At 44.3% G+C, this 26694-nt stretch overlaps 1 protein-coding gene and 2 long non-coding RNA genes across 4 annotated transcripts; 2 read left to right on the top strand and 1 right to left on the bottom strand.

Moving 5' to 3' along the window:
* Positions 1-1484: 1484 nt before the first annotated feature.
* On the bottom strand, positions 1485-21126 carry Zfp619 (zinc finger protein 619). 2 transcript variants are annotated; one of them, XM_039100876.2, is made up of 4 exons: positions 20792-21126; positions 7659-7785; positions 7410-7470; positions 1485-6841 (listed from the first exon to the last, which is right to left on the bottom strand). In XM_039100876.2, the coding sequence occupies exons 1-4, from the start codon at positions 20792-20794 to the stop codon at positions 3547-3549; spliced, it is 3486 nt and encodes a 1161-aa protein (XP_038956804.1). In that variant the 5' UTR covers positions 20795-21126; the 3' UTR covers positions 1485-3546.
* Positions 21127-21147: 21 nt separating this feature from the next.
* LOC134485115 (uncharacterized) lies at positions 21148-23614 on the top strand. Its single transcript, XR_010062997.1, has 2 exons — positions 21148-21283; positions 23469-23614. It is a non-coding gene; the product is annotated as an uncharacterized LOC134485115 (long non-coding RNA).
* A 1340-nt stretch (positions 23615-24954) lies between these two features.
* On the top strand, positions 24955-26267 carry LOC134485114 (uncharacterized). The gene is made up of 2 exons (XR_010062996.1): positions 24955-25246; positions 25988-26267. It is a non-coding gene; the product is annotated as an uncharacterized LOC134485114 (long non-coding RNA).
* Positions 26268-26694: the final 427 nt, after the last annotated feature.

Below are 26694 nucleotides of genomic sequence, written 5' to 3'. Positions count from 1 at the left end.
AGTGCTTGCCCTCTAACTGAGGACCCAAGTTCCCATCCCCAGAGTACAAGTAAAATCAAATACGACTGGGATGCCCGTGCACCTGTGACAGATAGGCGGCGTAGACAGGAGAATCTCTAGATAATCCCAGGCATTCATAGACGGCAAACAAGACACCTGCCTCAAGTTCAGTGGAAGGTACCTTTGGACTCTAACCTTCACCTGGATGCCATAGCTCACAAGCGCACACACGCGCACGCACGTGCGCACACACACACACACACACACACACACACACACACACACACACACACACCAGTAGACAAACATAAAATAAAACCCCACCTCCGCTCTGTACTGACTCAAGAATTCTGGCTTCAGTAAAGTAGAGGTCCCTGAAGAGAACCGTATCACGACAGAAAGCAGCGTAAAGCTGTGTTTCTCTTTCTCTCCCTCCAATACAGTTGCTCTCTCCGTCCGACCACTCTAATGTGCCACCTGAGCTGGGCTGTGGAAGAGCATGCTGGCAATCTAGCACACGTGAGGTCGAGGTAGGAAGACCATTGTGGGTGTGAGGAAAGCCTGGGCTACACAGTGAGACACTGTGCTGCCAAGTAAGAGACTAAAGGTTAAACCTGAGGGGCAGAGGAGGGGAGCCCTGCTGGGCTGCAGCTGTGTCTTTTAAAATGACTTCAGGTGTCAGTCATCGGTTTCTATAGCATCATCTTCTTCTTCATGAGGTGATTGTTGTTTAAAGTGGGTACTCCTACTTCCGTTAACCTAGTCAAACGACCCCTGACAGACATGCCAGAGGAATCCGTTTCCATGACTACTCTCAATTCCAGTAAGACAACAATGGACATTAACTATCACGTTGATCTTAACCCAACTCTGTAACTCAAACCCCTAATTCCTAACCCTAACATGGCCAAAATCTAAACCTAACCTTTTCATGGCTCTGGTTCACAGATCACTAGAGGAAACTTAAATTTCCAGAAAATTTTATGTGGGGAGAGCTGCACACTGCACTTAAATCAGTTCCTGGTGGATTCCCTCCCTCCTCTCTCTCTCCCTATCCTACACTGCCCCTACTGTCATAATATACTACACTAATGGAATCTGGAAGTCTTTTTTGATGTGATTCAGGTGATACAGCCTATCGTGCCATGAAAACAAGGGGACAATGTTTCCACAGTAGCCAGACTATACACTAAACTTCTCACCTTGATAGTATGAGGACAGAGGAAGAAATCCAAGAACTGAGTCATGGTTCCCATGAATCTACTTCCTCCAGGGTCGCCATACCTGCCAAAGGTCTGCCAAGGCCCCAGACAGCGCCATAAGCTGGAAACACTGGCGTAACTCAGTTTTGGTTTCGGTTTATTTTTGACTCCCTTTGTGTGAGAAATTGTGATGCATCCCTCAGTAGACAGGTCTTATGAAGAAGCGGGAGCTCAAATGAAACATCTACTCCTTAGAAGTCAAAGAAGTCTACTTAAAAGCAATTTGGTGACTAGACAATTTTATCATTTATTATGAAGGTTAAGTCTGTATATTAATAAGATGGGCATACTTATTTTTTACATAAAAGAGTAAATCTCAGCTGAGTATTTGATAATGCAGCACACAGAGACTCAATGATGTTTTTCAGAGCCAATACTTTGGTTTTATACTTGGCAAATACAGAGAACATCACATAGAACAGTCAGCAGAAATACAGTTAGGACCATTTTGTAAGTTGTTGAAATATTTTTTTTTCTTTATTGAAACCCGATAATCATTGAATGACTTTTTTTTTCCAATAAAGTACAAGTCAGTAACTCGGACAACTTCTAAAGTTAAACTATACTATACAGTACAATACAGAGATAAATTAATTTAGTACCTACGTGCTGAGGCATGGCACTGGGAAAACAAAGAGGTCTGTTTCCCACAATGAAATCACTATATTTAGTAAAAGTACTTCGGTTGGCAACATTCGGCAAGCCTTGTGTGTGAGCTGGTGCCTCGGGAGCTGCTAATAGGCACTGTGTGGCATAATATCGCATGCAGTGCCCAGGCTGTATGATCAGAACAAAGTAAGGTGCAGTTAATCACAGGATGCAACATGGGGGAGTGACGTGGGAAGCACACGAGAATCAGTGCACATATAAATCTGAACGCCACGGACACCAACCTCCTGCCTCTATTCTAAGGGAGAGCTGTTTTCACAGACAATTTAAAAAAAAATCTACAATGCAAAAATTATAGAATAAGCATACAAAGAAATAGTTTTAAACAATAGCAAAATGGTTACATTTTAAGCAGTGTTTTCGCAGAAATCAAAAATAATAAAACTGTACACGCTGTAAGAAGCTTTAAGTCAATTTATTATTGGGGAAAACAGCAATATACTGGAAATTAAGTCTAGAGTGTTGATATTTTATGGTAGATTAATGTGTCCTAGGAGTTTATTGATATTCACCTAAATCTCTGATTGAACAAAATCCAGTCTGGAAGACTCTAGTCGTTATAAGTAGCTTCATAGGTAGAGCAGTTACTTTTTTGCCAAATCTTTTGTTTGATACATATTTGTTGGTACCAGGCCTAAAATATACAATGAAGCAACATTGCAAAGACTAGCAGGGTCTTTCATACCATGGAGCATAAGCGACTGGTGGGCTACACTGTGTGGTGCATAGATGGTAATTAGGAAATTGTCTGGCAATCTGCACCAGCCACTACTGCTCACGTCTACACTCAGAACACTTTCACCTCAGTGTTTTCCTGTCAAAGAGATGGGTATTCACCAATGAGAAACCTTCTCATTTCTCCTGAAGCTAGGACTAGAAATTAAACCGGGAAGACCAGAGCTAAATGAATGCGTTGCTTTATTTTTTTTTTTTTCCAATTTTTATTGCGTTGTATGGGCTGGCCCTGAACTTGCTATCAGTTGCAGCAAAACCCGAGTACCTAAGCCTGATCTACCAGGTGCAGCTGGCAATGTCTTCAAATGCCAATCCCTGGAAAACACCATACATTCATAAACCGCATAGCTCCTCGTTCACGTACATTGTAACATGATTCGCTTCGACATTTCAACACACGTACATTGGTAGGATCTTCTAATTGGAGTTATCGCAGGATTTTTTTTTTTTTTTTTTTAGTGTCATTAAGATACAAGCTTTACTTCCCAAAAGGCAGCAGTTTCAAATCCCATATCTCTTTCTATAGGACTACCCTCGTTGGCTTATGTGTTTGAGTAGACCTAAGAAATGAAATATCATATTCTATTCTGGGTTTTCCCACTAGGTAGTTTCATATCTTCAAATGGAACTGAAGGTCTTAGCACATCTCTTAGATACATGGGTTTGTTTTTTGCTTCCAGTGAACCCTTCCAAACTTACCATAACAAACAGCAGCAGCAGCAGCAGCAGCAGCAGCAGCGACAACAACAACAAGAACAACAAAAGCTTCCCCGTTTGTTCTATACTCGTTAGCTCTTTTCCCAGCACTTCTATACATTTAAGAGAACTAGAAACCCTAAACGTTCTTGCACATTCGCTTGCATTTACTGAGATTTTCCCCTCAGGTGTGTGTCTTTCCATGTCTCTGAAGGGAACGGGAACACGTAAAGGCTTTCCTACAGTCTTTGCACTCATAGGGCTTCTCTCCAGTGTGAGATCGTTCGTGAATTTGAAGTAAATACGGATAAGGGAAGGACTTACCACACTGTTTACATTCACAACGTCTTCCCCCAGCATGAGCTATTTTATGCCTCTGAAGAGAACTATGACTTATCAAAACCTTACCACACTGTTTACATTCGTAGGGTTTTTCTCCTGTGTGGGTTTTCTCGTGCATTTGAAGGGAACTGTGACTTCGGAAGGCTTTCTCGCACTGCTTACATTTATAAGGCTTTTCGCCCGTGTGAGTTCTTTCGTGCATTTGAAGGAAACAGGGATAAAGAAAGGCTTTACTGCACATGTTACATTTGTAGAGTTTCTCTCCGGTGTGGGATCTCTCGTGCATTTGAAGGTAGCACGGATAAATGAAGGACTTACCACACTGTTTACATTCGTAGGGTTTCTCTCCGGCATGGATCCTTTCGTGTCTTCTAAGGGAACTTTGACCTCTGAAGGCCTTACCGCATTGCTTACACTCGTAGGGTTTCTCTCCAGTGTGGGTTCTTTCATGTAGCTGAAGGGAACTCGAACAGCTGAGGATCTTGCCGCACTGCTTACACTCATAGAAGCCACTGTGGGTTTTTTCGTGTATGCGAAGGTAACCAGCGCTTTTGAAGGTTTTGCCACACTCCGCGCACTCATACGGCTTTTCACCCGTATGGGTTCTTTCGTGCGCCCGGAGGAGACTGTGACATCGGAAGGTTTTACCGCACTGCGTACAGTCATAGTGCTTTTCTCTAGCGTGGGCTCTCTCGTGTAACTGAAGGGAACTGAGGCCTTTGAATGCTTTACCACACTGCACACACTCGTGGGGTCTCGCGGCACTATGAATCCTTTCATGTCGTTGGAGGAAAGAAGGGCAAACGAAGGCCTTACTGCAGATCGCGCATTTGTAGGGCTTCTCCGCAGAGTGAGACTTCTCATGCTTTTCAAGTAAATACCGATAAATGAAGGACTTACCACACTGCTTACACTCATAGGGCTTTCCCTCGGCGTGAGTTTTCTCGTGTACCTGAAGATTGCTGGGCCGGCGGAAGGTTTTGCCGCACTGCTTGCACTCGTACGAGTTTTCTCCGCTGTGGACTCTCTCGTGTACTTGGAGGGAGTTGGAAGAACTGAGGGTTTTGCCACACTGTTTACACTCATAGAAGCCACTGTGGGTCTTTTCATGTATTCGAAGGTTACTGAGGCTTTTGAAGGCTTTACTGCATTGCTTACAAGCATACGGCTTTTCGCCAATGTGGGTCCTTTCGTGGACTTGAAGTAAACTATGATACTTGAAAGCTTTACCGCACAGTTTACACTCGTGGGGTTTTTCCCCAGTGTGAATTATCTCGTGCACTCGAAGACGACTGAGACCCCTGAAGGCTTTCCCGCACTGTTTGCACTCGTAAGGTTTCTCCCCGGTGTGGGTCCTTTCGTGCAGCTGAAGGGAACTTGAGCAACTGAGAATTTTCCCACACTGCCTACACTCATAGGGTTTGTCTTCGGTGTGGGTTCTTTGGTGGACTCGAAGGTAACTGAAACCCCTGAAGGCTTTCCCACACTGCTGACACGCATAGGGCTTCTCTCCAGTGTGTGTCCGTTTATGTAACTGCAGGGCGCTGGAACAGCTGAGGGTTTTACCACACTCTTTACATTCATAAGGCTTCTCTTCAGTGTGACTTCCTTCATGTATACGAAGGTAACTGAGACTTCTGAAGGCTTTGTCACACTGCTGACACTCATAGGGCTTCTCCCCGGTGTGGGTTCTGAGGTGAACTTGGAGTAAGCATGGGTAAATGAAGGACTTACCACACTGTTTACATTCGTAAGGTTTTTCCCCAGCCTGAGAAACTTTCTGTCTCTGAAAGGAGCTCGTGTCTTTAGAGTCCTGACCAGATTGTTTACATGCATAGGGCCTTTCCTCACAGTGAATCCGGCCGTGTCTTTGGAGCAAAGAGGAACACAGGAAGGTTTTACTACAGATCTCACATTTATAGGGTTTCTCCCCGGTGTGAGCTCGTTCATGCAACTGAAGGGAACTCTGACCTCGGAAGGTCTTGTTGCACTTTCTGCATTTATAGGGCTTTTCCCTAGTGTGAGTTCTTTCATGTCTTCGGAGGAAAGAGGGGCACAGGAAGGCCTTACTACATATATTACACTTATGGGGTTTCTCCCCACTGTGAGACCTGGCATGCAATCGAAGGGAACTGCGACCTTTGAAAGCTTTACCACACTGCTTACACGCATAGGGTTTTCCCCCGGTGTGAGTCCTTTCATGTCTTTGCAGGAAAGAGGAGCAACGGAAGGCTTTACTGCAGAGGCTGCATGTGTAGGGTTTCTCTCCGGTGTGAGATCTTTCGTGGGTTTGAAGTAAATAGGGGTAAATGAAGGACTTACCACACAGTTTACATTCATAGGGTTTCTTCCCAGCATGGAGTATCTTATGTCTCTGAAGGGAACTGTGGCTTCTCAGAGCTTTTCCACACTGTTTACATTCGTAGGGTTTTTCTCCAGTATGAGTCCTTTCGTGGACTTGTAGATTACTGAGACGTCTGAAGGGCTTAGCGCACTGCTTACATTTATAGGGTTTCTCTCCCGTATGAGTTCTTTTATGTCTTTGCAGGAAAGAGGAACACAGAAAGGCCTTACCACATGCCTTACACTGATGAGGCTTCTCTCCAGTGTGATACCTTTCATGCATCTTAAGTAAGTAGGGATAAATGAAGGACTTACCACACTGCTTGCATTCATGGGGTTTTTCCCCAGCACAAATTCTTTCATGTCTTTGAAGGGAACCGTGATATCCGAAAGCTTTGACACGCTGTGCACAGTCAAAATGCTTTTCTTCATTATGAGTTCCACTGGGAAGTGGCAGGTAATTGAGCGAACCCGGAGTTGGACCACATGGTTTACATTCAGAAGAGTTTTCTTCAGTGGGAGGTCCTCCACGGATGCAAAATGAGCTGGGACAAATGAAGGCTGTTTCACATATACTGTCCTCATGGGGCTGCTCTCCACTTTGAATTTGCTTATGAGTGTCACAAGAACGTGGGACACCAACGGGTTTTGCACAGAGCTCACATCCATCGGTTCTGCTCACAGGGGGGGTTCGCATGTATATGTGAATAGTTGTGAGAGAGCTGGAGGGATATTGCTTCTTCCCATGGTCCTCAAGATCGTATGGTGTATATTCGGAGCACGTTATGATGTTCCTATTAAAGGATGAATGAGACATGAAAACTTCCCCATACACACTCCATTCACATAGCTCCCCGTGGGCAGCAGTCTCTAGACTTCTATTGGCATTTGATTCCTTGGAGGTTCTTCCAAATGCATCAACCTCCTTTATCCTCACAGGCCAAATCTAGCATTTGACGGCTGTAAACGCCGGCAGGCACGTTCCTAATGGTTGATGGACTGATGACTGTTTAGCTATTAGTAGGTCTCAGTCTCCCACTATGGCCTAAGTCAGAGAAAGCGTACGCCTTCCGCAATATTTAAATGTTCTCTAGCTGAATGGATGGGTGATACTGCAACATGGCTCTTAAAGCCAGTCCTAAAACAACAAGGATCATAACTGCATTTTTCTCAGTACTTTTTCCAAGTGAACAGTTTTCAAATCGGGACCTTTCTTACATGGAATCACATATTTTTGTAAAATTTTTATAATGGTAAATAATTTAAATTTTTGTCTGCCTTGCTAACTTGTTCATATATTTTTCATAACATATTAAGATTCTCTCAAAAGATATTTTTTCCCAACGAATACATGCAATTTACCTTATATTTTTCCCAGGTTGTTTATACAGGTCTTCAATGGTCTGGTATTCTGATTTGATTCCTAAAATGCAGACCCAGAAAAACATATTACAAATTACCAGAAACTACAAAAAACCCCTCTAAGTTCCTAGGGTTAATGCACATTGTGCACATACCTGACTTATTTACACAATTCTTCACCTTCCCATTTTCCATTTTACAGAACGAAGGGACACTGACAAAGTAAAGGAATTTGATCAACACTCTTACCCACAGAAGCAAGGTTACTGCAGGTTTCCAGCATCACACTAACGTACAGCTTCTTCTGAGGAGGATCCAACAAAGTCCACTCTTCCTGGGTGAAGCTCACAGCCACATCCTCAAAGGTCACTGAGTCCTAAAATATCCCATATGTATACATAAGAAAATGGGTGAAACTAACAGTCCTGTGTATGACTGGTAGGATGTTCATATAATTCTGCAGTCTTCACTTGTATCTAATGACAGGTAAGTTCTAATGCTAGGACTGACGTACTCAGGGAGGAAACTGCCAAAGGAGTGGACTAACGCTCTCCTCTCGTTACCGCAGCCAGGGGCTGCAGGGCTCTACAGGGCAGAGTCAGTTTGTCTAGGATGGATTATCTCGTAGCTGTGATAACAAACTCCTACTAAGTGACGGACGACAGTCACGCGGCTGCATTTTCTCTCTTTTTTTTTTTTTTTTCCGGAGCTGGGGACCGAACCCAGGGCCTTGCACTTGCTAGGCAAGTGCTCTACCACTGAGCTAAATCCCCAACCCCAAGGCTGCATTTTCTTAGAGCTCCCTAGGCCCAAAGAGAAGCTTTACTCAGGTATGTGCACCTGAGATTATAGGAGACATTCCCGACATAAATGGTGATAGTACTCACTTAGTCTAAATGATTCTGGGAAACATTTGGCATCTTCTGAGCCTTTGTTCCATTTCTGGAAAGTTCCACACACGGCAATAAGGAAAGAATCCATCCCCACAGTACATGTAGGACAATAAACCTAATGAATTTCACACACGTTGTCACAACTTGTTGTATGGGGCACTAAGCCTGTGCTATGTGACGGTGGCAAGGGAAACATTAAAGTCCTGAAAGCCGTTTACAATCACCCAAATTTAATAAATGCTCCATTCAACTATCAGCCTGGCTCTGCAGCAGGCCTAAAGGATTTAGGGGCATGACATCAGACCATTGTTTTCCAGCAAGGGACATACAAACTAAAATATTTGTTTGGCCTACTACCGAAAACTTTACTTACATGGTCACTGACCAAAGCAGTTCTCTGGTGGGAACATAAGGTGAAGGGGGAGAAGACAGCTAGCTAGAGCCCATGATTAAATGGCTACTTTTAATGTTTCTGAAAACACCTGACTCTCCCACCTCTGGTATTTTCTCCAATCACTCTATTCCTTTACCCACATACATTCTCCTTCACATATTCATGAAAGAGTTTCACGTAGGGAACTCAGTGAGCAACTAAAAGTCATAAAATAATATTCCTCTCCTTCATACAGCAGTCAATGAAGACCCTGGCACCACCCAGACACGTGACTCATTTCTCACTTCTGATCTGTCCTCGTCACATAGCAATTTCTTCCAAACTAAAATAGGCCATCCTGGAGGGAGACGCCTTAAGTCTTGGGAGTTAAAACAAAGTGCCATAAACTAACCAGATACATAGCAACTGGTGTAGTCCTGAGAATGAGGTGATTGTGGCTGACACAGTGGCCCTGTACTTTGTCTTACATAGATAATCTGTATGCCACCTCCTCTGAGTTCAGGGAACAACCCCAGAAGAGGAGGCAGGCAGACTCTCAGAGCTGCCTAGAAGAAAGCATAAAGTATTGTATAGCATTTTCCTCCGAGCTGATGATTCCATGCTGAAGAGAGTCTCAGGACCAAGACACGCTAACTCTTGTAATTGCTTCTGAATCGGGTTTGTGGCCTATCCCACAGAAATTCAGATCTTATCCCACAGAAATTCAGATTCAAATGTAAACCTGGTCAAATGCTGTTAGCTCAGGATATTACAGGCCCCAAGAGGAAGTTATCATTGTTTTGCTAAGAACCGTGTTGTCAGATTGCCTTTAAATATTCATAATACACCTATAAATTAACTCTGCTGCAACCTTGGCCAGAGGTAGCTTCCCTCAGCAGCGGTCATTACTTAAGCAAAAAAGTCAGAACTTGTTGTGATGGTTTGCATATGCTTGGTCCAGGGAGTGGCACTATTAGAAGGTGTGGCCTTGTCCGAGGAAGTGTATCACTGTGGGGTGGGCTTGGAGACCCTCCTCCTAGCTGCCTGAGGATGCTCAGTCTGTTCCTGGCTTCCTTTGGGTGAAGACGTAGAACTCAGCTCCTCCTGCACCATGCCTGCCTGGAGGCTGTGAGGCTGCCATGTTCCCACCTTGATGATAATGGACTGAACCTCTGAACCTGTAAGCCAGCCCCAATTAAATGTGGTCCTTTATAAAACTTACATTGGTCATGGTGTCTGTTCACAGCAATAAGACCCTAAATAAGACACTTGTCAAAGTGCCTAAACCTAAACAGGACTCCTATGTCAACTTCCCCCAAGTTCACAGAGCATCACAGAGGGAGGGAAAGAACACAGAAGCTGGAAGGGTGCTGAAGAGAACTGTCAAAAGCTATCTCTGGTACATGACATGGCCACTGCACCCATGAATTCACTGCAGTTATAACGGCAATACTCATTGGATTCAGTAGGCTGTTAACAGAGAGAGACAGAGACAGAGACAGAGACAGAGACAGAGACAGAGACAGAGAGACGCAGAGAGAGAACACACAGGAGGAAGTGCAACACACTGATGGTTTCCGTGAGAAATGGCAGGGGTGCCTGGAGGGAGTAGGGAAGACTTGGGGTGCATATAATGTTTTACACTTACGAAGTTGTAAAAATAAATAAATGATATCCCACTTAAAATATAGAAAATGAGAAAAAATTCATTTAAACATTCCATTCTAGAAGGAGGTTCATTAAATGGTCACAGCATTAGGAAGGTTGAGAATCACTGCTCTGGAGGATCAGAATTTTAAGAAAAAAATGTATGTATGTATGTATACACATATACGCATATATTCCAACAGTGGCTATCAACCAGCAGAAAGTCCACTAATCCAGTAGTTGTTCGGTCGGTCCACGAGGCTGGACGTCTCAGCTGCTCTACAACACATACTTGAATCCCAAAGTAGGCTCTAATGCGAGTAAAGCAGTGAGGGTACAGACTTGCTAGCAGGACTGAGAGCAGGCAGGCAGAGAGGAAGCAAGCGTCCTTCGTCCGTGTTCTTTTTCATAGGCTACACGCCGAAAAATGAGACTGGAAAAATGAGGTGGATCTTCCCGCCTCAAAGAAACAAAATGTGCTCAGCCATTTTGGGTTTTAGTTAATTCCAGATGCAGATGCACTAGGCTGATGACAGAGAATCAACGAATCTAAAAAGGTGCCTCCTTTTCTCATGAGTTTCTGAGAAAAGGAACAAGAGCTAAAGAGTCTCCAGGCAATGCTCTAGCAAAGGCGACCGGGAAGACCTGGAAGACAGTCACTGTGTCTTCTTTTGTCTTAGAGAAGGAGAGTTTTCAGCAAAAGCTCCTACGGCTGTGTCCTTACCTAGTGGGATTCCTTCCACTTAGAGCCTATATGTAAATGGAGATAAAACGTGCTCTCTATTAAAAAAAAAACTAAGTATTAGATTGCCCTACAATTCGATCTCTTTATTAGAGGAAATGTATTTAATATGTATGCTGGCAAGCTTTATGACAACTTGATATAAGCTAGACTCATCAGAGGAAGCTTCAGTTGAGAAAATACCTCAATAATGATGATGGTGATGATGGTGATGATGGTGATGATGGTGATGATGGTGGTGATGGTGGTGGTGGTGGTGGTGGTGGTGATGGTGATGATGATGGAGGTGGTGATGATGGTGGTGGTGGTGGTGATGGTGTTGATGATGTAGTACACAAGCCTGTATTTGTTTTCTTAGCGATGTGAGAGGGACCCAGCCCATTGTGGGTGATGCCATCCCTGGACTAGTGGTCCCAGGTTCTATAAGAAAGCAGGCTGACCAAGCCAAGAAGAACAAGATAGAAAGGAGCACCCTTCTACCACCTCTGCATCAGCTCCTGCCTCCTGCATCAGGTTCCTGCGTGGACTTCCTTAGATGGTGAATAGTGATAGGGAAGTGTAAGCCAAAGAAACCCTTTCCTCCCCCAGTTGTTTTGGTCACAGTGTTTCGTCACGGCAAAGGTAATCTGAATAAGACATTGAGTTTTTCACATTGTCTGTAGACATATTTAAAAGAATGATGCTGTGCAATCACACCTTAGTAAAAGAAAAAAGGTTTCCAAACAGTTAATCACGCCAATTCTAGCTAGAGAGTGTCTCAGGTTAACCATTAGTAAAAGTAAATACTTCTTTTGGTCTGACCTCCTCAATCATGTGTTCTGCCATGTACTCATGATGACCCTTTAAAATTCAAGTATTTTTGTTTAAGTTTCATGTGCATTTAAATCTGTGTGTTCAGTGCTCAATGAGACCAGAAGAGGGCATCAGACCTCCTGGGACTGGAGTTACCTTGTTGTGAAACATCAAGGAGGTGCATGGAACTGAACCTGAGTCCTGGAAGAGCAGTCATCGCTCTTAACCACTGAGTCATCTCTCCAGTCCCATGCATTACCCAGTAGATGACAAAGGTCATGTAGACAAAGCTACATCAGTTAGAGGACAGTCAGGTGCTCTGGGTCCAGCCAGTTGCCACTGACCTCAACAGCAAGTCTCCTACCCTCTGTAAACCATGGGGCTTTTCACAGAGAAACAAATGCCTTGTATGTATTCACTGAGTGGTAAATCACCATTTGTGGTTGAGCGCTCAGAAGCTGGCTCTAGAGGTGATAGTTGGTCTTCACGCTTCAGACCCAAGCATGTTTGTTTCAAGGTGTCATCCAAAGCCTCTTCCCTAAGTCAGGCTGTCCCTGATTCTGCCGCAGGGAGAAAGAACAACGAAAGAGCCCAAGAATAAAAACTCTGTGCTCTTGAGAATACCGAAGGAAGAAACTCTTTCCAACAGAGATTATTATTAATCTCATAATAGAACTCTATCGATAATAAAAACAGCTAATAAAGTAGTTATTCAAGGAGAGAACAGAGAGGACCCTCTATCTAAAGTTAGAAGCTCTCAACAGTATCGTAGTTTTAATTGGGCTTCCCAGGATGAGTTTTGCAGGATGTTGTAAGTAAACATTAATTTAATGATTTTGATATATCCGCTGCTTCTCTATCTGCTACCTAGAGTCATTTCAAAACCAAAATCACAGTACTAGCAAATTCTATAAATTTACAAAGACTTACCTTGTTTTCTGTTTTCTTTAGAACTTACCTGGGGATTTACATAGTATTACAGCATATGCACAGATAATGCTAATTTTTTACATTTAATGGAATACACCCTAAGTATGTGGTTTTGACTCAACTTTCTTTTTTTTTTTTTTCTTTTTTTTCTTTTTTTTTTCGGAGCTGGGGACCGAACCCCGGGCCTTGCACTTGCTAGGCAAGCGCTCTACCACTGAGCTAAATCCCCAACCCCCAACTTTCTTTTACTAAGGTGTGATTACACCAGCACTGTTCTTGGTTTTCATGACTTCACCTGTGCTGATCAAAAGATCACGACAGCTGGTTTTACTGACTGTTTTTTTCACAAAAGGACGGGCGAGGCAAGGCCACTGGACCCTAAGTAACCTTCCATCCCTTCTCGACAATTGTATATAACGCTATTCTAATTGCACGTGGATCCATGGACTGGAGGAGAAGTTAAAGTATAGAAGCTTAGGAAGGCTAGGGGAAGGGGCACCACCATGTCTATGAAAAACCCACACTGCATTGAGAGTGCCTACAATTGAAAATGCATGCTAAATCAAGTTTAGTCCTGCCCACGCTTTATTTGTATAGGAACAGTAGTGACAAGTACCAGAGTGGAATAACCGATCTTCTGTGTGTTTAATAATCGGAAATAGAGGCTATACTGATATGGGGTCAGAGAAATAGACAAGAATATTGTCCCATTCCTCTCCAAGGTCAATGAGTTCCGAGGGGACTGTGGGACTTCTCAAACTGTTCTGTATCTGTCGGAAGTCACTTATTCTCCTCTTCAGGGAGGCCCCAGAGACCCCAGTTTGTAGACTCTAACACTATACAAAGAAGAAGGTCAACACAGAGGAAATTTTCCTCTATGCTTCCAAGCAAAGCCACGGTCAAGCAAGGCTTATCCTCACACAAGGGGACAACTAGTCAAAGGAAGGCTCCCAGCCCACGTGACCACCCAAGGACCAGATCCTCAAGTGGACTTGGCAGTTAAAAAAATAATTAGCGGATCATGGTGGTACATGCCTTTAATCCCAATACAGTAGGAGGCAGAAGCAAGTACATCTCTAAGTTTGGGCCTGCCTGGGCCACACAGCAAGATCTAGAACAGGGAAGTCTCAATTAAAGGAAAAAGGTGCATTTAATCTTAGTCACCTACAAGGCCTTAAATATCTGGCAGAAAAGTCTCACCAAGGACTACGATGTTGGTCTTCTAACTGGCTAATGAGTTATACTGCCCAGACATAAGACATAAGTCTAAATAAATTCCCATTTAGACTTCTAACTAATAATTTTCTTTTTGATAAGAAAAAAAGTGAGCCTTCATACCTGGGCCCAATTCAACACAGTAGTGTCTACCTGCAGCTGTAAGAGATAAGCTGACTATTTAACAACATAAAAATCAAATGGTGGTTAAATGTCCTCTCTCTCTCTCTCCCTCCCTTCCTCTCTCTACCCCTTCCCTCCCTCCTCCCTCTCTCTCTTTCCCCTCCCCCATCCCCTCCCCCTCCCTCCACCCCCTCAAAGCCATCTGGGTGAGAGCATGCACTACAATTCTAGCCACTCTCACAGCGATCAACAAGACTAGAAACAGATCCTGGGAGCATCACTGCCAAGTCCAGCCTTGGAGGAAGAAAGAATGACAAGACCAAGTAGATGAATGGTGACTGGGAGTCCACCAAGAGTCTAGTACACTTTGGCTTAGATATATCTTAGTTCTGGCTTCTGATTCCAGGCTGCTGGTTAAGTGCCTTAACTTGAGACAAGCTGGAGTCTTCAGAGAAGAGGGAACCCCAATTGAGAAGATGCTCCCATCAGAGTAGCTTGTAGGGAAGCTCTGTGGAGCATTTTCTTAACGGATCATTGACACGGTGCGGTCCAGCACACTGTGAGATATATACCCATACTGTGGCCTCTATAAGAAAGCAAACCAATGGGGTTGGGGATTTAGCTCAGTGGTAGAGCGCTTGCCTAGGAAGCGCAAGGCCCTGGGTTCGATCCCCAGCTCCGAAAAAAAAAAAAAAAAAAAGAAAGCAAACCAATAAGCAGCATTCCTCAGTGGTCTCAGCTTCAGCTCCTACCTCCAGGTCCCTGCTTTGAGTACCTGCTCTGGCTTTCCTTCATGACCGACTGTAAGCGGTAAGGTAAAACAAACATTTTTCTCCCCGCAAAAGTTGATGTTGGTCATGTCTGTCACACCAATAGAAACCAAACTAAGCCACCTGCCTAGGCTTTTAAGTCTTGGCTTTCCTCCCCACTCACGTCTCTAGCCAGACAACAATCGACGACTTTAAAACCCTACATCTAGCCGAGTATGGTGGCCCCACACCAATGATCCCAGTTCTTGGGAGGTAGGGGCAGGCAGATCTCTGAGTTGGAGGCTAGCCTAGTCTACAGAGTGAGATCCAGGAGAGCCAGAGCAACACAGAAAAACCCTGTCTCAATAAAATAAAATAAATCCTACACCATACAGTTGGGATCCTTTTAATTGACAACCCCCCCAACCCATCACATTCAATGGGACGAGATCAGCTTAAAGCTAGACGGGTCTCCACTCCCATTCCTACCAACAGTTAGGGAACAACTCATAACCCAGGTTGATGGAGAATACCACACAGAAAGATCAATCTCCTAGAAATAACCAGCAGGACTCCAGTAACTGACGTTCACCAGGCTACTAGCCAATGTTTATAGATACCTTTTGGGGCTGTGCAGAATCATTCCCCCACCCAACTGTTCAAATAGTGGCTTCAAAGCTCCTCCAGGAACTGGTCCTCGGATTTGGCCTCCTCCTAGCAATGAGGTCCAATAATACCGCAGCTCTCATAAGCCTGCACCATTCAATTAATAGTAAAAGCTTTAGGGACAGACTGGAAACTTCATTGTACATATAGACCTTAAAGTTCTGGGCATGTTAAAAGCGAACAACAATCGTGGTGGTCGGAATATGCTTGGTCCATAGGGAGTGGAACTGTTAGGAAGTGGAGGCTTGTAGGAGGAGTGTGTCACTGTGGGGGTGGTCTTTTTGACCCTCTTCCTAGCTGCCTGAAAGCTAGTCTCACCTGGTTGCCTTCAAATCAAGATGCAGAACTCTCAGCTCCTTCTAGAGCACCATGTCTGCCTGCATGCCGTCAGGCTTCCTGCTGTGATGATAACGGACTGAACCTTGAAACTGTAAGCCAGCCCCAAATAAATGTTTGGTTGCCTTGGTCATGGTGTCTCTTCATAGACATGGAAACCCTAAGACAATAATAAACAGGACAATAAGAAAAAACTAACAAGAATCTCAGGAGAGATCAGCAAAGGGTAGACAGACCTCCTTCCTTTGCTTAGCTCTGGGGCCACTGTATCTCATATAGGGAGGGATTTATCCCTGTGAGATTAGGTTTCGAAGACCTCCCCCCACTGCTTCCCTGGCTTAGCGACCAGCAACTCTCAGATTCTATAACCATTCCTTTCTCAAGTCACTACAGGCCCTCCCTCCGCTTCTCCATGCAGGCTACTCATTAGACTATCTGAGAGACACAGCTAACCTTCAAGTCTATCCTCCCCACCTCCGGTTCCCCCCTGAAGTCCAGTGATACCGTCTGAGTCAAACAGTACTGAAAGCAGTGTTGGGACTGCTTTTCCAACTTGGAAAGGACTACACAAGGTGATTCTCTCCATTCCCATGGCTGCGAAGGTTGCTGGCATTACACCATGGATCCACCACACCCAGCACACTAAGGCAGAAGCCACAGACACCTCTGCCAAATGCACGGTCTCCCAAACTATGAATCTGTTAAAATTAAGGTCTTTCCACTTCCTCCACCTCTTCCTGAGTTGTATGTTTGGTATGAGTACAGGATAATGGTGCAATACCCAGTGACCTCAAGCCTGCACCTGGAAACTAAGAAAGACAGACACAGGGAAAGGTATCAACTAGCCTGACTACAGACCAGCAACACATATTCATCCTGACCTCTGCCCATTGATGTTGACTTTAAGTGTTGTTTCGCTGTAGTGGAGAAAGGAAAGATGCGGGAGTTGTATCTTTCGAGATAGGAATACAGAGTTTACAATTCTACGCATGTCCTATAGCTCTGGGCCCCCTAATTGCCAAACACAAGGGAGTTTCCACTCCAAAGACTGAAAACACACAGATGACTGCATAGGAAGCTTCCTTCCAAGAAATACAAAATAGGAAAATACAATCCAATGGCCATAAAATTACAAATCTGGAAATTCCTTAAGAACAATCCTAGCCTTTGGAAAATAGGGAAAACCTGGAGAATCAGACTATGCCATGCCTCACTGTGACTGGGGACAGCCCAGATTAATGTTAGAGGACTTACGAAGGACTGAAACTTGTCCAACATCCAATACCTTTTTTTTTCTTTGTTTCAGAGCTGGGGACTGAACCCAGGGCCTTGCACTTGCTAGGCAAGCACTCTACCACTGAGCCAAATCCCCAACCCCAATATCCAATACCTTTAACCTAGGCATGTCCCCTTATTCTGATGCCTGCTATTCTGCCTTGTGGGTTAATTGGTCTAGATGACAACATTACTGAGTCCCTGAGACTACTTGGTGGGCCTGTTCTAATGGTTTGACTACACGTGCCTCTTCTGATGCTTTCCAAAGTAAGCAGACAGGTTGGTCAGGACCTAAATGTATTAAAAGTTTCCATTTCTTGATTAAAACAACGCTTAAGATTCCCTTGCAGAATTGGTGCTAGACCATGGCTCCAGCTGCATATGTAGCAGAGGATGGCCTTGCTGGGCACCAATGGAAGGAAAAGCCCTTGGTCCTGCCAAGGCTGGACCTCCAGTGTAGGGGAATGTTGGGGGAGGGGGAGAGGTGGTAAGAGGGGGTAGATGGGGAGGGGAACACCCTTATCAAAGGGGAGGGGGACGAGTTAGGTGGCTTATGGACAGGAAACCGGGAAAAGGAATAACATTTGAAATGTAAATAAGAAATACCCAATTTAAAGAAAAAAATAATTGGTCCTAGAGAACTGAAGATGTTTAAACTTCTCATGAGATAAAGGAAACTTCTTATACATGGCTTTGGAAGATACCTGTTATTTTTGCACTACTTGACCAAGAATAACTAGAAAACATCTTGCCACAGTTGAGGGAAATCTCAAAACAAAACAAAACGAAAGATAAAAATAGATGCCAGTCTCTTTCCTCTTGGTTCCCCAGGCTGACTACTCTGCTATGGGTATTGTCTAGACCTTTAATTCTCATTCTGACTGGATTCACAGCAGGGATCTGCATCTTAATCTCCACGGCTAATTATGCATCAGTTCAGTAGCTGGGATCAACTATGCCTCCTTAAAGTGGGATAAGCCCACCACTGGGCTCATTGACATGCTAGGGTCAATGGGCAATGTGACAGGCTCCCAGATCTTAGTAGGCCCAAGATCTTAGCACAACTAACTCCATGATTCTCTACCAATCAGATCACAAAACTCAGCCCACGGACAAAATGAAAACAAACCTTTAGCCTATCGGAGTCCATAATTGTGGAAAAGTCTCTAAATGTATTAACTTCATTTTTTGGCTTCTGTAGATCCACTGCTGGGTAACTGTTCTTGTTAACTTAAGTCATCAACCCAGAATGATGATTCTTATACTTAAAATCTCACATGGAGAAAGGTTCAGTGGTATACTGGGATCCTGAGTAAGCACTGTAGAAAAATAGAACGTTGTCTTTGACCACAGAAAATCCCTAGACCCAACAAAAATTCAAGGAAAAAAATCACAGCAACCAGTAGCCTAGCACTTGGAAGGCAAAGGCAAATCTAAAAAGGGCCAGAACAGCCAGAGGTACAGGCTGAGACCCTGTCTCAATGAAAGAAAGAAAGAAAGAAAGAAAGAAAGAAAGAAAGAAAGAAAGAAAGAAAGAAGGAAGGAAGGGAAGGAAGGAAGGAAGGAAGGAGAGAGAGAGAGAGAGAGAGAGAGAGAGAGAGAGAGAGAGAGAACCTGGAGAGATGGCTCAATGGTTAAAGGCACTGACTGCTCTTCCAGAGGTCCTGAGTTCAAATCCCACCAACTACACGGTGGCTCACAACCATCTGTAATGGGATCCACAACCTCTTCTGGTGTGTCTGAAGAGAGCAACAGTGTACTCACATGCATAAAAATGAATCTTTTTTAAAAAAAAATTTAAAAATAGATAAAAAAGAAAAAAAGCAAATTTGCAAAATTACTGAATTAATGACCTATCATTTTCCTGCGTATCAGCACTGAAGATCTGAGTTAATAATTTAAAAGCATCATTTATGTAGCACCAAAGATAAAAGGAGTTAGAAATACATATGCCTTTAATAAAGATCTATAAACACAAACTTTATATCCTTAATTGAAAAGTTAAATGAACAGAAAGATTCCAATTGTGGACCGAAAGCCTTAAAATTATGTCGCTTCTCAATTTGAGCTACAAATTCAACCCAGAGCTCAAGAGATCTCAAGATATGGTTCAGCATATTAAAGGTGTTTGCTGCCCAATCTGAATTCCTGAGTTTGACCGCTGGGATCCATACATTATAAGGAAAAAAACTGACTCCTAAAAGTTGTCTTCTGATGTTCACACATGCTTGGTAGTGTGCCCACCAGTCTACACACACACACACACACACACACACACACACACACAGGATTTTTGAGAGATTTGTAGACTCAACACAACCTCAAAAAAAAAAAAAAGTCCTAACTACTTAATAACAAATCTGACTCTACAGGTTATATGGGAAGGCTAAGGCAGAGTTTTCAACCTTCCTAATGCTGTGACCCTTCAATATAGTTCTTCATGTTATGGCAACCCCCAACTGTAAAATTATTTCCTTGCTGCTTCATAAGTGTAATGTTGCTACTCATATGAATCATAATGTAAATATCTGATGTACAGCATATTTGATATAAGACCCCTGGAATAGAGTCGTTCCACCTCCCAAAGTGGTTTTGACCCCCACAGGATGAGAACTGCTGGGTTCAAGAGATGCCTATGTGGTTAAGAGATCTTGTTCTGGCAGAGGTTAAGCACTGGGTTCCCAGCACTCATGGTGGTTCACAAACGTCCAACTCAAGCTCAAAGGGACATAAGACCATCTTCTATCAGAGGGAACCAGGCATTATGTAATGTAAACGCGTAAAATAAATAAATCTTAAAAATAAAGGTTGTGCAGGAAGGTAAAAGCACATGGACTGGTATGTAGCACAGTTGGTATAAAGCTTCCCTGGTAGCGGGAGCCTTGGGCTCCGTTTGAAGCGCCACATAAAACCAGACGCGGTTGACTCGTACCTTTAGTCTTTAGACGGGTAGTGTTGCCGGTCTAGTTTCTCTGAGTTATCTGTAAGAGGTTCTGTATTTTGCATTTCTTTTACTCTTCGCAAGAGTGAGTGAAGGAAGAAAGATCAGAAGTTTAAAATCACCCTCAGTTCACAGCGAGTTTGAGGCTAGACTGAGTCATCAGTGTACTATCTCTTAAAAAAAAAAAAGTCAGCACACTCGAATAGTACACACACAAACACACACGAACTACCATCATCTGACTTTAAAACTCTGAATAAACTACAATAATAAAAGCAGTCTACTTCTGGCGGATGTTCTCCCCCCAAAACCTTTAATCAAAGCATTCGGGAGGCAGAAGCAGGGTATCTTTGAGTGCAAGGCCAGACTGGTCTACAGAGAGCTCCAGGAATCAGGACTTCGTAGAGAGATCGTATCTCAAAAACCAAAATAAATGTTCTATTTCACAAGAAACAGATTAAAATTTGGAAATAAAGGTAAAAGAATACAGCTAAATGTTTTGGACCAAGAAGCAAAGAAAACTTAAGTAATTTCCTTCATTAACAAATATTGATGAGCCACCATAACATCTATATGTAAGAAATTAATAAAAGACTTTATAACTGCCACGAAAATTAACTCTAAGTGTATTCTAAACCTAAATAATGAAATGCGAAGTACAGAACCTCTAGAGATAATGCAGAGAAACTAGACCTCATACCATTACCCAAGGTCCCGCACCGAAGTGACGTCACCAGCAAAAGCGAGAGGGGCGGAGCCTCCCGCCACCTTGCTCTGAGCTCTGCGCAAACGCGGTCGGAGGGGCGGAGCTGACCAGAGTTGGGCCCCAGAACACCGCTCCCGCTCCAGCCACAAGGAGGCTCTACCAGACGGGTTCCGGGGGCTCAGCCCGCCTCTCTTCCCGGTCTAAGGACAGCAGCCTTCTGCTCACCATGGCGCGGCTTCCGATCTCGACTGCACTCTTCCCACTGACCCAGGCAGCGGAGCTCACGCACCTCGGTCAGCCTTAAACGGGAGCCCGGAGCATGGCGGCGAAGAACCCGCCTCTCGCCGATCCGCAGCGCCCTTTATTGGGCAGCTAATCTGGGTGCTCTGAATGGCTAGCGAGGCCTGAGTGACAGGGACTGTTATGTCTCAGAGAAAACAGGGAGCCGTTGGCTTGTCCCGGAGTACACACATACAGTAGATCTGGGTAGGTTTCCTTTTAAGAATTTGCTCCTGCCCTCCAGAGCTGGCTCTGCTGTCTCATACTCCCTTGTCACAGAGTCGCGCATGTGCACTGTCCACTCACACAATGGCCAATGTAGGTAGGGATCGCCTTGCCCTCACAGGAATTTTGAGTGAGGTAACCCAATCACAAAAAAACACATATGGTATGCACTCGCTGATAAGTAGACATTAGCCCAAAAGCTCAAATTACCCAAGATACAATCCACAGACCACATGAAGCTCAAGAGGAAGGATGACCAAAGTGCAGGCACTTCAGTCCTTCTTAAAAGGGAGAACAAGAATATTCATAGGAGGAGATATGGAGACAAAGTTTGAAGCAGAGACTGAAGGAAAGGCCATTCAGAGCCTGCTCAACCTGGGGATCCAGCCCATATATATACAGCCACCAAAACTAGACAATAGTGATGAAGCCAAGAAGTACATGGTGACAGGAGCCTGATATGGCTGTCTCCTGAGAAGCTCTGCCAGAGCATGATAAATACAGAGGTGAACGCTAGCAACCAACCATGGAACTGAGAACAGGGTCCCCATCGGAGGAGTTAGAGAAAGGACTGAAGGATTGAAGGGCTTGCAACCCCATAAGAACAACACCAACCAGCTCTGGTTGAGCTCCCAGGAACTAAACCACCATCCAAAGAGTACACATGGACAGACCCATGGCTCCAGCTGCATATGTAGCAGAGGATGGCCTTGTTGGGCACCAATGGAAGGAGAAGTCCTTGGTCCTGCAAAAGTCTGGACCCCCAGTGTAGGGGAATGTCAGGGTGTGGGGGCCGGAAGAAGTGGGTGGTTGGGTGGGGGAACACTCTCATTGAAGAATCGGGGAATGGAATAGGATAGGGAGTTTATGGACGGGAAACCAGGAAAGGGGATAACATTTGAAATGGAAATTTAAAAATTCAATGAAAAAGTTTTAATTACATATATTTAGTTAAAACGTGGGAGAAGCACATGTGTACCCCAGTGCATGAGTGGACGTGAGAGGGCGATTGGCTAGAGTTGCTCCCTTACACCAGATGGGTCCTGGGAATTGAACTCAATTCATAGCACTTAGCAGCAAGCACCTTTAGTAGCTAAGCCATTTCGCTTTCCCAAAAGTTGATTTTTAAAAAGAAAAAAATGTAAGCATACCTATTATTTACTTTAAAAAAGGTGGCGGGGGTGGGTACAGAAACTGCCAAATTTAGAAACCAGTCTAGCGAGGTCCTGTAATCCCAATACTTGGGTGGCTAAGGTGAGAAAATCAAATGTTCAGGGTTTGACAAGGCTACAGGCTGGATTCAAGGTCAGTCTCAGAACAGAAACAACACAGAAACAACACAGAAACACTCGGTAATGCAGTGCTTCCATAGATAACATGGTTGAAACCAGAGGTTGAATCTCAGGTACCCACCTGGAAACTGAAAGCAAACTAATTACAGAAATAGAGTTTCTTACACAGAAGATCGGAACAGGTTGCTAGAGTTAGTTTGAGGCCAAGCAGAGCAACTCAGTCAGAGGCCAAGAAAGAAGCCAGTTGGAATCAGTCAGCTTGGAGAGGTGTTTGAGCAAGAACAGCTGAGTTGAACCAACCAGCCAGAACTCAGAACTAGAAAGGGTGAGCTTATTCAGCAGGAAGTCTCAGAGACCGAAAGCATTCTAGGCCTAGGTTAGACTGTACAGAAGCTAGAGACTTCCAGGACTAGGCCTAAGTTAGCAGACAGAGGCAGTCAGCCTCTGAGATGACGATCACTACAGGTGAATATGTTACATTAACACCGTGGCAATCTAATCATGCATTTGTTATGACTAAATTTAGTGTACGTTAGAAAATTAGACTATAAAATAATTTAGGGTATGCTAGAAGATAAGACCACTTTTGTGCTATTTTAAATAGTACCTGTAAGGTTTTGGCAAGACATGCCCGTAATTCCAGGTACTCAAGAAGCTGAGGCAGAGACAGCCACTGTGAAGCACGTGTTGTTCTATTTTACATGTTGCAAAAAAAAAAATCAGTGTGCATCTTTGTGTACGCATAGACACATGCACATAATTAAAAATAATAAAATATTTGGGGGAAATGACTATCATCATAGCCTTACTAATCAGGGAAAAGTGGGCAAGGGAAGATTTACCTTCGTTAATGATAATGTTCGTCTCTTTCCAAGCAAAGTGGCCCATGGATATAACATCCTGGCAATATAGAGAGTGAGGCAGGAGAGTCCCCAGGGAGATCTACACCAGCCTGGACTACAGAGCAAGACCCTGTCTCAGAAAACAAAATAATAAAGCACTCTTCGTTTCACAGCTTAAACCCTCTCTAGTTTTTCAATGGATTTCCACTCTCCTTGTACTGAGAGCAACAGCTTACTGATTTTGACTTCTTAGTCGCTGTATAGTTTACTATCAATGAATATTAATTAATTTCATAATTCAGGGTATTTCTATTTTTTCTATTTTTTTTCTATTTTTCGGAGCTGGGGACCGAACCCAGGGCCTTGCAGTTGCTAGGCAAGCACTCTACCACTGAGCTAAATCCCCAACCCCATAATTCAGGGTATTAATACCAGTGCTATTAATACCAGTAAGGAGTATTCCTTTGCCATCATCCCCTGTCCTCGCTGAGTGCAACTTCTTAGGGTAAAGCTGGTTGCTTTCTTGGACACTACAGAACACTCAACACATTGATACATTGACTGAATTAAAGACTGGGGACCATGGCCTTATCAAGCACCATTTCTGCTAATTGGGCCGGGCCATCAGGGGCCTGGGGACACAGTGAACATCCTTCTGTTCTCTGTGTCTGGGACAGGAGGGTCCTCCTCAGGCTTAGGACAGAAAAGGAGGCAAACCTGACAGCCCACTTGAAAACTCAGTTCAAGTCAACGCCGAGGTGCCCACGGAGAACCCAGAAAGAAAGGAGAGCTCCTCTACCTTCTCACCACTTGGTTGAGGACAGAGAAAACCACAGGTCCTCACCAGCAGGGTTGCTTTGGGGCCGTTCTCAGTTCCAGAGACCTGAAACTGATCCAGGGGATGACATGGAACCCGAGGGGACAGGAAGAGTTAATCCGTAGAGAGTGTGGCAGGCAGGAGTCACCACGCTGCTGCGCTGCTGCGGATGCTGCACTTTACAAAGGCGCTGTGCTGTGTATGAGAGTGGAGTTGGTTGCAGGTGTTGAGCTTTGGACAGAGTACGGAGACTGGGACTCATACCTCCCACAGGGTTCACTGTTCACAGGGAGGGGATGCCAAGGGCCTGGAAGGTAGAACCCTCTAGAGACCACGTGCTCCTGGGCCCTCAAGTCCACTTGTCACCCTCCAACCCTGCCAAGGCAACACACCTGAAACTAGAGTAACTGAAATCCTGAAAGTCCTGCCTCCTCCTCCCAGTTACCATGATTACACCTTGTACCATGTCTGGCTTAGGTAGCTTTTTTTTTTTTCCAGCTTCTGTGAACCTTTAGAATGGCGGGATAAAAAAAAAAAAAGCAGTTACCGCAATGGAAAATGTAAAGCCTGCTTTTTGTCATCTATAAAATAAGCAAAACCCAAAATCTTGTTATTTGGTTATTGCTATAAAGAGAAAAGTAGGTTTATAAAAAAATTAATAAACGTGTGGGCTAAGGTTCACAAGCAGAACAACTAGAAAAAAGGGGCTAGCAGGGAGGGGCGTGTGTGGTGGTTTGAATATGCTTGGTCCCTGGGAAGTAGCGCCATTGGGTGTGGCCTTGTTGGAGGAAGTACGTCACTGTGGGGTGGGCTTTGAGGTCCTATGCTCTGGTACCACCCGGTACAGAGGAGGCCCTCCTTCCTGCTGGCTGCCTCTAGATGGCAGTCTCTTCCTTGCTGCCTTTAGACCGCTCAGCTCCTTTTCCAGCGCCAAGTCTGTCCGGATGCTGCCATGCTTCTCACTGTGACGATAATGGACTGAACTTCTGAACCTGTAAGCCAGTCCAATTAAATGCCCTTTCTAAGAATTGTTTTAGTCACAGTGTCGCTTCACAGCAACGAAGCACAAACTGAGACAGAGTAGGAATGCAAACCTTTACTCCCAGCACCAGGGAAGTAGAGGCAGAGGATCTCTGGGAGTTTGAGGCCAGCCTGGTTTATGTAGCAGGTTCCAGGAAAAGTAGGACCCTGTCTCAGGAAAGTAAAATGCCAGTGGGCAGGACCAGAAATGAACTACCTTACAGGTAAGCTTTAGAGGACAGTTACAGTATTGCACTGTAGACCATACCGTAAGGCCTCAAGGGCTTGTAGTAGGCTGGAGCACAGGAAACATGGCAAAGGCGGGTCTCGCCCTTTCCCCTTCCCTCTCCCTTTCTAAACCGTTAGATTGCATTCCTAAAACTAGACACCAAGGTCTATTCCCTTAATTGGCCTCTGACTCATTCCTGAGGCGTAAAGGTTCAACTGTCAAAACATCAAAATGCAGTTATCAAAATTTCCTATTTTGACTAACCTCATTGAAATACCCAATCATAACTTGGCAACGTGTCCTAGCTCATTCTAACACAGGCCGCCCCTCCCCCTTAAAATTAACACTTGCAAAGCTATTTGTTGCTGTTTCTGGATTCAGATTCGGCTACCTTATCACAAAAAAAAAAAAAAAAGTTTTGCTTTTTTTGTGATTGGTTTGTGTGTGGAACTTAATGCTGGTATGTATTCTGTTCCTAATCCCGAGGTCCAGAGGAGAGCACCCCACAGTGCTCCTTCAAGGCCCTAAATTGTGGAAGAGCGTGTCTTCAGCTCTGAAAAGCCGATTTGTCAGTATAAATATCATGGCTGGGATCTTGAAGATGGAAGAGCCTTCAGTTCAAGAAAAAGGTTTCTGATTCACAGGGATTTCCGCACCCCCTCAGGGGGTGAGAGGGAGCTGAGGAGGAGAGCAGTATTCTACACAATCTAGCCAACCACCAGAGAGTCATAACACGAATACCAAATAAAGCTAAAGCTATAATCCATAGTCGTTTTGGGTCTGGACATCATGGGGCCTGGGCTTTCCTTTCTTGTCCTATCTGAGGCCTGGGGCCTGGGGCTCTCGAAGTCGCTGAGGAACGAATGTACTTTGGTCACCCTCTATGGGCCTTGATCCTGTTCATTTTCTCTGCCACTTAAAGAATTAAAACACAGGAAGAATTTCAGACACAGCAGGCCGTAACAGGTAGGAAAACTTGATGACAACTGAAGAAGCATGTGTGTGCACATTCAAAATACACACACACAAACACACACACACACACACACACACACACACACACACACACACACACACAGAGAGATTAAGGGATTCTGGGTCTCTGCATAGGCCGGTTTATCTCAACTCCTTTGTCCTGGTTGGTGCCTTGCCTTAGGCAAATTGAAACATTGGTTGCTAGGGTGAGGGGTTCC

The sequence above is a fragment of the Rattus norvegicus genome, chromosome 1 (genome assembly GCF_036323735.1).
Source record: "Rattus norvegicus strain BN/NHsdMcwi chromosome 1, GRCr8, whole genome shotgun sequence".
Classification (NCBI taxonomy): domain Eukaryota; kingdom Metazoa; phylum Chordata; class Mammalia; order Rodentia; family Muridae; genus Rattus; species Rattus norvegicus.
Note: the sequence above shows the minus strand (reverse complement) of the source record. Positions and strands in the feature narration are given on the sequence as shown.

Excerpts from the sequence above, each read along its gene's own strand:
- Zfp619 (XM_039100876.2), bottom strand. Across the intron at positions 7,471-7,658 it reads CAGTAACCTTGCTTCTGTGG|GAATCAAATCAGAATACCAG; the intron begins GTAAGAGTGTTG and ends TCTGCATTTTAG. Across the intron at positions 6,842-7,409 it reads CAACCTGGGAAAAATATAAG|GAACATCATAACGTGCTCCG; the intron begins GTAAATTGCATG and ends ATCCTTTAATAG.